The sequence below is a fragment of the Carassius auratus genome, chromosome 44, assembly GCF_003368295.1.
Source record: "Carassius auratus strain Wakin chromosome 44, ASM336829v1, whole genome shotgun sequence".
Lineage (NCBI taxonomy): Eukaryota > Metazoa > Chordata > Actinopteri > Cypriniformes > Cyprinidae > Carassius > Carassius auratus.
The window spans coordinates 14,973,399-14,987,021 of NC_039286.1; the positions used below are offsets into that span (position 1 = coordinate 14,973,399).

The window sequence follows — 13,623 nt, forward strand, 5'->3', positions numbered from 1 at the left end:
TTAACTTAAATTGTTAAACTGTACAAGTTTCATGATTTAAATTAGATATTATTTTAATTTAACCATTAAAGCAATCAAACAATCCAGAAAAACTGTGATGCAAAAGAAATCCAGAAAAAAAATGTAATTGAAAAAATTATTTAAAAAAATTCAAGGGAGAGCATTTAACAAACTTAGCAGAGGTGAAAGTAGTGTCTTTCAGTAAGTCATCTGTGCCGATTACTTGGATGTAGCCGTCTGATAATAAAGGCTTTTTATTTACAAGAGTGCCATGATCATTCTGTAGTTTTTCTTTGATGGACGGTGATAAACCCTGGACCAGAGAGCATCTTGACCCAGAGAAGCACTCTCTACTATTGCACTTTGTTTGAAAAAAAATAACTTGAGAAAATGTTTTTACTGATTTCATAAGGCTCTATGATAGTAATGAGTAATGTGCCTCAAATGCACTTTTATTTTTAGGGGAGGATATCTAATTTCAAGAACACTTGGAACGCTCTAGGCTTTCCAAATATTCCTCAGGGTTTCAGTATGTACCAGATACAATGTTTTACTTACTAAATAGTCTTTGGTCCCTTAAGTTGTTCTCTGAAGGGATTATGACAGATATAAGGTCTAACCTTGGCCTGTTTAAGCCTAATAATATTTCACAAGCACTGATAGACAGAGAACACAAGATCCTCACCTTTTTTCGTCTTCTTTTTGGGCTTCTTTTTAGTGCTGCTGCGACTACTGCGGCTATTTGATCCATTGGAAACAGACACACTGTTCATACTGCCATCATCAAAGTCACTGTCCACGTCTACATCATCCTCTTCACTCTAAAACAGAGAATTTGAAATAAAAAGAAGAGTGAAATACAGTCTGATAAATGACCAGAAAATGACTTGGATGTCTTTAATGGGATACTAGGTCTAAAATTAGAGCAGAGTGAAAAAAATATATATTTCATGGAAAAAGGTTAAAGGATGAGTGCAAAGACAAGCTGGAGAAAAGGAAGGGGGGAAAGTAGAACTGAAGTCCTTACAGATGAGCGTTTCCTCTTGCTGCTGAAGCCTCCTAGTTTGATCTTCAGAGGAGCAACCTTTTTGGTCTTCACCTTCTTCTCTTGAGGTTTGGGTGCAGGTTTGGACTTCTTGCGTGCATTGGGCCCTGAAATGCACACGAATTAGCATCAGCTTCCCATGAAGCAAGCAAAAAATGAGTGGCTATTCCTACATCAAAGATAAACACTGTTAGCATGTAAAATCATATAAAGTATCTTGTTTCATTGGATTTATGAAGAATCATGTGACACTGAAGACTGGAGTAATGCTGCTGAAAATTTAACTTTGAGTCACAGGAATAAATTCCATTTTAAAAATTATTAAACAGAAAACCGCCATTTAAATTGTAATAACATTTTACACAAACGTCACAGCTGGGGAAAACAGCTGCTTCGCAGGCAGTTACTCACGTGGTGAAAAACCAAATCATAAAAACACAAATTAAAAGAAGTGAAACAACTTGGCCCTCACCCTTGCCCTCTTTTGTCTTGGCCTTGCGTATGGGAGCTGCTGGTGTGGATTCGGCACTGATTTGGGCTGTGGGCGCTGTGACTGGACTTTCTTCTGCAGCTTCAACTGATACAGAGGCACTAGCGGCTGCCAGGGCTGTGGTGGCAGCAGCCGAACCCCGAAGAGGGTTGTTCGTGCTGAACTCCCTCCACTTCGCCCCCAGAACCATCATCATTTTGGAAACCGCAATTTTGGGGTTCTTGGCGGAGATCAGAGGCCTGTAGGGGGATGATGTAAGCTTCTTAACCCTTGTGCGGTCTTCGGTCATTTCTGACCGGAATATTTTACGTTTTAAAATGTTAAAAATCACAGCTTCATCGGAATGATATGAAATGCGGTGACCTTCATGGCATTTGGGGTGTGAACACACAAAAAAATTGAGGACATGATTCGAAGAGTCTAAGTGGGCGTAAAAAAAATAGTAACACTCAGGGTCTTCGGTCAAAAATGACCGTCCATAGGAAATGAATGGGAAATAGACAAAAATACAACAATTCAGAGAATATTTGTGTACACAATCTACAAATCGATCACAAAAGTGAAAAAAAGTGCACAGCAGTGAAGGGATGACACTATAAAACATCAAGAGTGTGATATTGGCACATCCAATCACACACAGATGCACACACACACACACACACACACACATACTTACACATAGACACCTATGAACTACTGTGTCTGTAACACAGAGCAAAGTTTTGAGAATGTGAAATCCATTCAATAATTCAGTCATAATGCAGAGAAAATCTAACAGCAGTGAAGGTATGACACTCTAAATAATCACATACACACACACACACCTATGACCTGCTGTCTGTAAAACAGCGATGAGAAGCAAGCGCTGCCTCTTGGGTTTGTCAGTGCACTTAGAAACTCAGACTTGGTCCTTTGCACCATTCTGAGGATTCTTATTTTTTATTTTTTGCAGGAGCTCTGTGCCACTGAACAATATGTTCAGGTTTGATTGCAATCATAATGCAAAAACTTTAATGCAAATAATGCATGAAATCATTATTTATAACAGAAGAAATATAAAAAAATATACAAAAAGTACTCTTTAGAATGTATTAATATATATTCAAGTCCACTACTTAATATGAGTAAGCAATTATGTCTAAAAACAATAAGGGAATTCACAAGCCTCTCTATAGATTCCTATACTGGTAATAAGTGGTTGCACCATGCACTTACATGTTTTTCTTTCTTTGCTCTGACCAGGTGGTGCTAAAAAATCTTCAAAAAAATGTATTTGAAAGGCCTAGTCTCTGGTTTAATCTGAAATACAACATTAATTTGAAAATAATTTTGAAAAATTAGAAAAAAAAAATTATGTAATATTTTCTATGAGAAAAATTGTTCATAATTATTGCATAAATATGAATTAATACCTTAAAATTTTCTCAAAATACAAAAGAAAAAAGAAAAAATATTATTGAATAAAAATATATTCCACTGATTTTACTGGGGGGCAAAAAAGTTACATTTCAGGTGTCCGGTCACTTTTGACCGTGAAGACCCTGAGTGTGACTCCCAAATGAGGGCCGCAGAAGGGTTAAAATACGTGACAAAGCAGCTCTAAAAAAGACAGTGTTTTTATTCAGCTCAACTCAGAATAGTGTTGAGTTGACTTAGTTCAGTTCAATACCTGTGTGAAGTTCATAAACTATGAAACATTCAGCTTAAAAAGCATAAGACAATGGTGTCATTTTCAGCTCTAGCTCAAGTGTCACTTAGAGTCAATTCAGTAATATAGTTCACCCAAATGGTAGCCTTTGAATTCCATAGCATTTTCCCCCATATTATAAGTCAATGGCTACCGTCTACAGTGTGGTTACCAACATTCTTCAAAATATCTTTAGTGTACAACAGAAAAAAGAAACTCATAAAGGTTTGGAAAAACTTGAGGGTGAGTAAATGACAATTAAACCTTTTTTGGTGAACTATCCCTTTAAGTGTTTTTTTAAACTCCAACTACGCAAGCCAATGGTGACAGTAGAAAGCAAAAAAACAACAGCAACCGTTAGATGCAGAGACCACACTGCGGGTGCTTCACTCGCATTTGCAACTAAAAATAGATGTGTGTGTGAAATATAAAATATATTTAGGAGCACGTGTGCGAATAATGCGAAAACCCTCCATGTGATTTTTTTGTCACAACTTCAATAAATTAAAATGGTATAAATGGTTAAATCTTAATGATCATTTTAAGATGTCATATCTTGGCGATGGAACGACATAAATCCCCATACAGACTATTTATTACTAAACTTCAAAAGTATATGAGTTAATTTTTAAAAAGTGCACTGCATGTTGAAGTGTCTCTAGGCGGCGCTGTTGTGTGTTTATTAGTAATTAATGTTGTTTAATTCATAGTAAACTATTGTAGTTTCTGGCTGGGATGCTTTCCCACAGGAAGAAAAGTCCAAGAACATTATTTGACAAATATAATTTTTTACTAGTACCAGTAAAAATCTGTGTCCCATTCACTAAGACAGACACTATATGAGAAAGCAAGGAGAACTCTACCATTTAAATGCTGAAATTTTGGATAATTTACGCTGCATATTAATGCATTACATGAGTATTTAATTAAATGTAATAGTAGCCCATGTTATTATAATTAATTTCAACAAATAAAGATATTGTTAAAACTAGCAGTGTCAAAATTAGCGCATTAACGGAGGCGATTAATTGTTTCAGTTTAACGTGTTAAAAATATTTAATGTAATTAACACGGGCGGGTTTAGGGTTGGCCACCCGACTCACAACTGCTGATTCTGTCACTTTTTCTTTTAACAGGAAGTGCATTTTTTCTGTTGCAGAACAGGAGATGTTTCAGACACGTGCTCCACTTTACTTCAGCGCCAGGCGCGAAATAATATGCAAGTATATGCAATGTCATGGTCAGTTCAGTCATGAAGTTACCAAAAAGGCTATTAAAGCTGCCTTAAAACTGTGCATGCATGCAATATATATAACCCTTTACTGTTCATTTGTTTTTCTCCTTGTTATATTTCAAACCTGTGGGAAGCACTGGGTTTATTGGATCACTGTTGCTGTGATCGAATGCAAAAGGCAGATTATCATCCTGCCAGCACACACATCACGAGAGATGTCTGGTTTGTTTGAAAAGTTGTGAGGGGACATGGATGATTTTGTGCACAGCTAAATCACTTATAATAAACACTGCAATATTATTGCGTGTTTTGATAGTGAATCTACAATAAAAACATTCAATGACTTGTAATGTGGGTAATGCCACTCATACCTGACGAACTGGCTGAAGGCTTTGTAGTTGGTCAGAGTCCTATAGTCTTCCTCAGTGAAGACATGATCGATGTCCTCCATACCCCAGGTATCCAAAAGCTGAGAGGAACTTTTTGGCTCCTTCAAATCAATTCAGAAAAGCACTTCTTATAGAACTGAGTGATTCAATTTGTATTTATTTTAACATGTAGTTCATTTAGCTGCCAAATCCCATATGAACTCACAGCATCGTCATCATCCTCGTCTTCCTCTTCCTCAGGTTCCCTCCGTTTGGAAGCTGCTGAGATTCTGTCGGCACCAGAGCTGCTTCTTTTCTTGTCCTTTGTGGTGCTGGCTCTTTTCTTCTTTTTCCTGCCAGGTGTGTAGTCGCTACCCTCGCTATCTGAATGGTCTTCTTCACCATCGTCCAAATCAGGGCCTTCCACTGGCTCCGGAGAACTGATGGCGATATCCTGGAGGGCACATTGGACATTCATTTGATCAGATTTGGATGCTGGTAAAATCACTAGCCCATTCTTCAAAACAAGATTTTAGGTTAAGATTTATATTAATGTACAATACTATTCAAAAGGTTTGAATTTAGTAAGATTTGTTAAAGCATTTAATTAAATGAAAGACCTTTATAATGTTACAAGGATTTTTATTTTACATAAATGCTATTCTTTTGAAATGTATATTCAAAGATTCCTGAAAAAGATGCCTGTTTTTTTTTTTAGTTTATTTAAAACGTGTTCTTCAATTGGATGCACAAATACAGTGGCAAGTGCTGTATAAATTCATATTAAAGGGCAAATGAAACATGAGTATGCAATGTAGTATTCAATTAAGTCATGGAGTTAGCAAAGAGGCACTTAAAGCTGCCTTAAAACTGTGCATTTATGTAAGCATTTGTTATACATGACCCTGTACCACAAAACTTGCATATTATTGCTCTTTGGCTGGTTTTGATTGCTTCTGTTGTCCTTATTTGTAAGTCGCTTTTAGATAAAATCGTCTGCTAAATATTTTTTATATATATAAATGTAAATAAAACTATATTGAAAGCCCCAAATCAAATAAATAACACAAATAAAAGAAATCTCTTTATATAAACAAAATAAGCTTTGTCTGTGCTCTTTCCATTTAAAATTAGAGGCAACCACTGCAATTTAATCATGATCCAAACAAAGCTGCTGCATACATGCAACATGAGCAGGTTTTAATTTAAATTAGATTGTATAACTGCAAAAATTTTAAAGGGGGGGTGAAATGCTATTTCATGCATACTGAGTTTTTTACACTGTTAAAGAGTTGGATTCCCATGCTAAACATGGACAAAGTTTCAAAAATTAAGTTGTACGTTTGAAGGAGTATTTTTGTTCCCAAAATACTCCTTCTGGTTTGTCACAAGTTTCGGAAAGTTTTTTTCGAGTATGGCTCTGTGTGACATTAGATGGAGCAGAATTTCCTTATATGGGTCCTAAGGGCACATCTGCCGGAAGAGCGCGCGCTCCCGTATAGCAGAGCACTGAGAGCACAACAGACATTCACTGATCAGAACGAGAGCGTCGCGAAATGTTTTTGGTTGCCAGGGCAAGACAACCCTGCACAGATTACCAAAAAAAAAAAAACAGCATTAAGGGACCAGTGGATGGAGTTTATTTTTACAGAGCATCAACGGAGTTGTGCAAGTGTTTGTGTTTGTTCCCTGCATTTCGAAGATGCTTGTTTTACAAACAAGGCCCAGTTTGACGACGGATTTGCGTATCGTTTATTTCTTAAGGATGATGCAATCCCAACGAAAAAGGGTCACGATCGTGTGTTGGAACCGCAGGCGGTGAGTAAAACTGCTTCAAATATCTCTGCCTCCTTGTTAGTGCGTCCCCTTCCGTGCCGGAGACCCGGGTTCGAGCCCCGCTCTGAGCGAGTCGTTGCTGCTGCTGCTCTCGTTCAGTTTCAGCCTCGGGATCTGATTCTGGATCATAAATACACGGCTGAATCTGACTGTAAGCCATGGTTTGTTTTGGATGATGGTTTTTCCCTCACGATAATGTCACAGCTTCCACATGCTCTCAACGCAAAAGCCTACTGGCGCTCGTGATTCTTTAGCTCCGCCCACACGTCACGCCTCCAGCCGGTCGTGTTTTTCCGGGAAAAATCGGTACAGACTATCTTTCTCTTATGAATATAATAAAACTAAAGACTTTTTGGAGTTATGAAGAATGCAGTACTACTCTATAGGTACTCAAGATTAACAGGATATTGAGTGAAAACGAGCATTTCACCCCCCCTTTAAGCAAAAACAGAAAGGTTTGAATTCAGTTTTTGTGAGGCATGAAAAAAGAAACGGCAAACCAGCTGAACGAGATTCAGATTCACTCTCTTCCAGCAGGTGGCGTTTAAAGCGTGTCCTTAGTTTCCACTGTAAACAAAGCGGCACTGCACTTATGAACTTTAATATGCATTATACAGAAGTAAGATGAAAAAAAAAAAAAAAAAAAAAAGTTCCTATCAGACATACATTCATATAAACTACTACACGTCACGATCTGCAGTGTTTAATTTGGTTTTGGTTTTTTCTACTGAAGAAACAAAGTCACCTTAATCTTGGATGCCCTGCGGGTAAGCAGATAAACTTGGTGGACTATCCCTATAAATGATTTAGCTCGTTTATTCGTATAAATGATTTAACTTGACCAGTTAATTAAGAAAGAGATTCTAAACTAATTCAATTTTGTAATTGCTGTTATAAATACAACAAAAGCACTCAAGGCTGATTTATACTTTTGCGTCGGATCTATGACATGGCCTCAGTCTACGCTGTAGGCTATGCGCCAATTTTCATTTATACTTCTGCGTTGATGTGCAATTACAGATGCATGCCAATAGTCTGCAGTGTCCATGGGCATGTTGCCGGTGTAACCCAAAGTATCAAGGCAAAAGCCTAAGAAGCAGCAGCTTGACGAAGAAGCATCAGGTGTGTTGTGTTTTACTCATCGCCTGCGATTCCAGTTCATGAGCGGGATATTTTATCGCTGGGTCTGCTCTATCTTTCTGTATCAAACGATCTGCAAATCCAGCTTTGAACTGGGCCTTGTTTATAAAATTTTCATCACCGAAATGACGGGAACAAACACACACATGCGAAACTCTATTGCTGTCCTGGAAAAACAAACTGCATCCACTATTCCCTTAAGGCTGGTTCTTTGGGAAGCTGAACAAGGTTATCTTTCCCTTATATCCAAAAATCACACTACTTTGGAGACATTCTTCTCAAGCAAGTCATGTGCGTCGCTGTCGACGACTCCCTTAACCCGAAACAAGCGCTCTTGCTCTGGCTGCTGTGTGCACGCGCTCTTCCGGGAGAAGTACCCATACAAGAAATTCCGCTCTTCGTGACGTCAAAAAAAAAAAAAAACATTCCAAAACTTATTCGAACCCTGAGGGAGTGTCCTTGGCACAGAAATACTCCAAATAGTTTTTGAAACCCATGTTTAACATGAGAATGCAACTCTTTAACGGTGTAAAAGAGAGCTGGGTGATAAATCGATTTTATCGATTAACTCAAAATGTCTAGTTTAAATCGACTTGTTTGAATGAAAATCGGATTTCTTTTTAACATCCGCCAACGCTCCACTCAGGACCGTGGCCGTAGCTCCACAGCAGTTTCAAATGGGTTCAACCCTCCTCCTGCACGTTTGCCATAGAGACATGCTTCTGAGTGAGAGCAATGTTTCGCCCTACGAAATGAACAAGACCGCGGCAGCACAAGCACAGCATATCCGCCAAAAAGCAACCTACAGCAGTGTTACTCGTTGCTTGGCTCGCCAATCTTTACTTTTGAGGCTCGCATGGCAGTAAATAATACGATGATATGATCATGCAGTCAACAGAGATATTTCATAAAATCGTTAAAAACAAGCAGGGCTATAACTTAACCCATTAAAAAACTCACACCAGGTCTACACCGGACACGAGTGGCGCGATCCAACAAAAGACAATAGAACCTAGTGATGTTGTCTACACAGGATGCTTTGCTGTAAAAGTGGCTCAGTGCGGCTCCCATGAAAAAAAAATAATAATAGTGAAGACCTCTGACAGTCTTACAAACTGTATCCAGTATGATAAGAATATTATGTAACATTTTCACTGTTTACAATGGCAGGGCCTGCCATCTTGTCTTTTTGGCTTGTTGTTTCTGATTGCACTTTAAAACCCTTTCGAGTCGATTAACGCATATATGCGTTTTGAGTCATTTTCTCCTGATAACCTTCCGAAAAGAACTTAAATTACACTCTCAGTTTTAATTGATTGAATTAAATTCGGCTCATTATGCAGCTGTGTAAATCACAATGATACTCATGATAGTTGATGCCTACTCACATAGGACTTTTACCAACAAAAAGTGTCTTAGAAAATTTAAATCAATATATTGTTTTCTGTGAATGAGTAAACAAGATGATTTTCACATAATTTAGAAAGAAAAATTCTAGGCTACAAGCTCCAGTTCTCAACAGTCCCGGGAACCAATGTTATGTATGTGTTTTATGGCCTTATTCAAGTGATTTAACATTTTTAGTTTTTCACTAACCATGCATAACATTTTTTTTCTCAAAAATACAATCATGTACATGCATGCAATTTCACATATTATTATAGCCCAGTTTGTGCTGATTACAGTGATATTAGACTTTACCCATTTAGATTAGGGCCGGGATTCGATTAAAAAAAATTAATCTAATTAATTAGAAGCTTTGTAATTAATTAATCGAAATTAATCGCATTTTAATCGCATATAAATATTTGACCTGAGAACAGTGAGAAGTAATTTTTTTTCACAGGGATTTATAGTATACCACTGAATAATGACTGAATACATAAGCTTAAGTAACAAAATATTGTTTATTTTTGTTCAACCAAGTCTAGCAGACCAGTGCAATTTTTGCCATTAAGTGTAGCAATAGCATACTTAGAAACAATTTAGAAATAGTATATTTCAGAAATTCAGGAAGCTTATAGGTGCTGGAACCTTCTGTAAAGTGTTTTTTTAAGTAAAACACAATACTGTCAATTACATTCAGAACATTGGAAACCCTGACTATTAGAAAACATCTCTCTGTTGCTTCAGAGGCCATAACATACTAAGTCCAACTCTCAATAACCTTGGCCAAAATAATTAAGGAGTTTAACATAAACTGCCAGTTGAACCAACAAAATAATACATAGTTCAACATAAAGTGTAAAGTCCACGCTAGCTGCTATATGTTTTGCGTTTAGGTGATACTTGAGGTTCGATGTGCTGCGGTGATATGCGAACGCTAGTTGGTGCTCAAGTATAATCGGTCCGCCGAAACTCATCCAGTGAGAAACGTTCCGCGGTGCAAAAATAGGTTATTAAAAATGTTTTTTTTCTGTAATTAATTAAACTTAATTAACGCGTTATTTTTTGTGTAATTAATTAATCTCAATTAACGCGTTAAAGTCCCGGCCCTAATTTAGATATTTATAAGAAACTGAAAAAAGCACAAATATCAGGCCATGACAAAACTTCTCCAGGCCCCAAAAATACCCTTAGACTCCAGAGGGTTAACCCCAATGGGGGAAATCCAGATCAAATCCCAGAAGGTAAAATCAAAACAAAATCAAGTTAAAACTTGTTTTGAGCAATTTCTCTGTCATCAGAATACTGAATAATATTGTAAATGTGATTTTTTTGTGTGAAAAAAAATCAAGGATTTCTTTTTTTTTGCCTATATCGCCCAGCCCTAGTTTAAATAACTCAGAATACATGAAATAGCATTAGAACCCCTCTTTAATGAAGCAGCTAAAAAAATGGAATAATGTACCTTTGATATTAATAGTCATTAGGACATGCTATCCCATTTGAGACAGTAGCTAAATTGTTCTGTTTCTCATTAAGACACCGTGGGGGAGGTTTCTAATAAATAACACAAGAACAGTGAATACTGCAAACAATATCCACACACATGCTCACAGAAAAGGCACTTACCTCTCTCCGTGAGCGATTTCTCTTGCTGCCTTTGCTCTCGCGGCTTTTTTTTGCTTTCTTCTTCTTTTTCACCTTTGGGGCATCATTTTCTGACAACTCCTCGTCCAGGTCATCATCGTCTGCAGAAAACAAAAACAGTTTTATTAAATAATCTAGTTTATTTAACAAATTATTTAGATTTTAATAAATGTTATATTATTTTTTATTTATATTGTTTTTTTTATCATTTAATAAATAAATTTCATAATTATCTGAATGGTGCATTTGAATTATTAATAGTATTTTTCCTTTAATAAATTACATTTATCCCAGTCATTCAGATAAGTATCACTGGCTTCATATTAATAAAAAAAATATGCTTGCCCACATTGCACTGAGAGAGAAATACCTACTTGATTTAATATTTTAAACAAAAACAATTAGTTGAAGATTTTGTCTATATAGTCAATATATTCATTATGAACTTTCTACTAATTTTCATCATTTTAAGGCCTGTATTGTACTTTATTGTAAAAGTAAAATAAATTAAAAATAAAATAAAACTCATGAGCATGTAAACCCTGTAATTAGGAAAAGAGCTGCTCAGATTGATCTTATCAATCATTAATGCCATTTGTTGACATTTACATTTAATCTCATAAAAGGAGAGCAAAGGATTAGTCATCTTCAAATCTACTTTAGTCATTTGAGTTGGTTGAAAATCATTGGGGCATTTTATGTTAAGAATTGATGTCAATTAGGCTACCATCTCACAGATATACAGGAAGTATTAAAATGACAGCAAAATCACACATGTAAGTGGCCTGAGTATTACAATCAAATACAATATTAGTCCTTTTTGGTAGCAGGATTGCAAATACTGAATCTAAGGACAAAGTTGCATGATAGCACTGATTTTACAATCTCTGTTTAGAAAAGTCACATGGCACTGTTGTTGTTATTATGATTATTCTGTCAGTCTAAATTTTCCTATGGACGACATTAATCTGATAAGATCTTAATGGACTTGCCTCAGATTGTTTATGAAAACAATATACTGGCTTTTCTCCAGGTACCACAGTATATTAACTCACTGAGTTGACTAACCACCAAATATACTACATTACTGGCACAAAACACATTTAAAATCATAATTCCCTTCCTAAAGTTTTTCATAATAATCTTACATTCTGTTTTACATAATCAGTCAGACAAAATACAAAAACACAATGAGTATTTTGCTCCATTCGACACACCGAATGACGGGCAAAACCCCCCTTTAACCATTTCCCTGAAAAAACTGGCGTCACATCCGATTCCTGCACATGCTGGTGTGCGAAATCAAAATATTACAAATAAAATCGACGGTTACGGTTATTTCACATACTAAATATAACAAATATTGCGCTTGAACACCACAGGCCGACAGCGCGCGAGCAGCCAGAGCGCGAGGGACACGAAAAATCCTCGCGCGTCAAACTCACGCGATTGTTACCGGTAGGCCGCTAAGCACCGAAGCCGGTACAACAACAACACATCTAATATTACTATAAAATCATTACTACTGCTTAATAAGCTCTCCGTTTTGCTTAAATTTACGTTTTGTGGCATGTCTGCCAAATATGAAGGCGTATTATTTGAGTGCGACGGTAGAAATGGTATGAAAGTTACGTTAACGACGGTTGCCGCGTAAAAAACGGCAACACAAAGCGCTGCCGGAAAAACAACAACAATGTCTATTTGGATGATAAAAAGGTAAAGTATTCAAACGTATAAGGTGAATTTCTCATTTAAATTACTATTCTAGTTCACTGTGTGAAGAAATATCTAGAATCAATCCTGCTTGTGGTTTCGTTAGTCGTTACTAGCAACTGCTTCGTCGAATAAATGAAGTTTTACACCAATAAACTCCACCGAATAACATTGAATACGTGACAGATAATCCGTTTAAACATTAAACGTGTCTACATTTAATCTATATATGCGATAAACAACACCAACACCGACCAATCGAGTGGAGTTGACCCGCGTCAGCAAACGTAACGTTAGATATTTTACCTTGCATCATAGACCGATGTTCAAAATCGTCCTCGCTGCCGGACATATTGTTGATTACAGCAGCTAGAGAGGATTGTGGACACTCGTATGCCGATTTTCGCCTCCTCTGGTGCCTTCTTGAAGCCGGGGGAGGCAGAAAATAAATGAACAATACAAACGGAAGTTAATAGTCACGGTAGCATGCTGATCATAGTGGTTACACCATGCCAAGGGAGAAAAAACCCGAAAAGCGTGAAAATATATCTAACAATAGGGGACATATAGCATTTGGTTTAATGAAACTGAAAAAAAGCATGCTTAAACTTTAAAATACAAGTTAATTTTACATTTAATGGACAAATGTGGCATAATGTGAGTGAGGCATTAGCTAAGCAGGCTAGTAATGCTAACCTGGCAAAGTCTCCATAACTTTTAAGATTCCTTTAATTTTACATGCATTAAACGACGTCATAAATAGTATGATTTAATGAAAACATAAGTAGATTTAACGTAATACAATGTCAGAAATCGTACTCACACAACTTGACCTGTTCCCTTTTTCAAACAAACACTGAGCTAATTCAATCTAAGATGTCCCCACGTTGTATTGGCTCCTTTTCATCAGCACTTAAAACAGTTTGTAATATCCCTGTTTCTAATAAGTAGTAAAAGTGTATCCGGATTATTTTATTGATTTATTTTTCTCCTTAGCTGTAGGATGCACACAACGTCGCAGTTTCTCCTTCTGCCACTTACACCCTTTGCATAGACACAAAGAGATCAGGGGCCAGA

General features: G+C 36.8%; 1 protein-coding gene across 3 annotated transcripts in view; it reads right to left on the reverse strand.

Annotated features, from left to right (window-relative positions):
• Nucleotides 1–13,623, reverse strand: part of LOC113062635 (chromodomain-helicase-DNA-binding protein 4-like) — a 33,531-nt gene extending 19,908 nt beyond the window's left edge. Inside the window, exons 1-8 of one of the 3 annotated variants that reach the window (XM_026232623.1) lie at nt 13,370–13,623; nt 12,853–12,965; nt 10,816–10,934; nt 5,051–5,278; nt 4,828–4,946; nt 1,518–1,774; nt 1,028–1,152; nt 686–821 (exon numbers count right to left, since the gene is read on the reverse strand). In XM_026232623.1, coding sequence (XP_026088408.1) covers nt 686–821; nt 1,028–1,152; nt 1,518–1,774; nt 4,828–4,946; nt 5,051–5,278; nt 10,816–10,934; nt 12,853–12,898 — 1,030 coding nt within the window. In that variant the 5' untranslated portion in view covers nt 12,899–12,965; nt 13,370–13,623. Of the gene's footprint in view, nt 1–685; nt 822–1,027; nt 1,153–1,517; nt 1,775–4,827; nt 4,947–5,050; nt 5,279–10,815; nt 10,935–12,852; nt 12,969–13,369 lie in introns of those variants that run through there. The other 2 variants (XM_026232622.1, XM_026232625.1) reach the window with 2 other exon arrangements.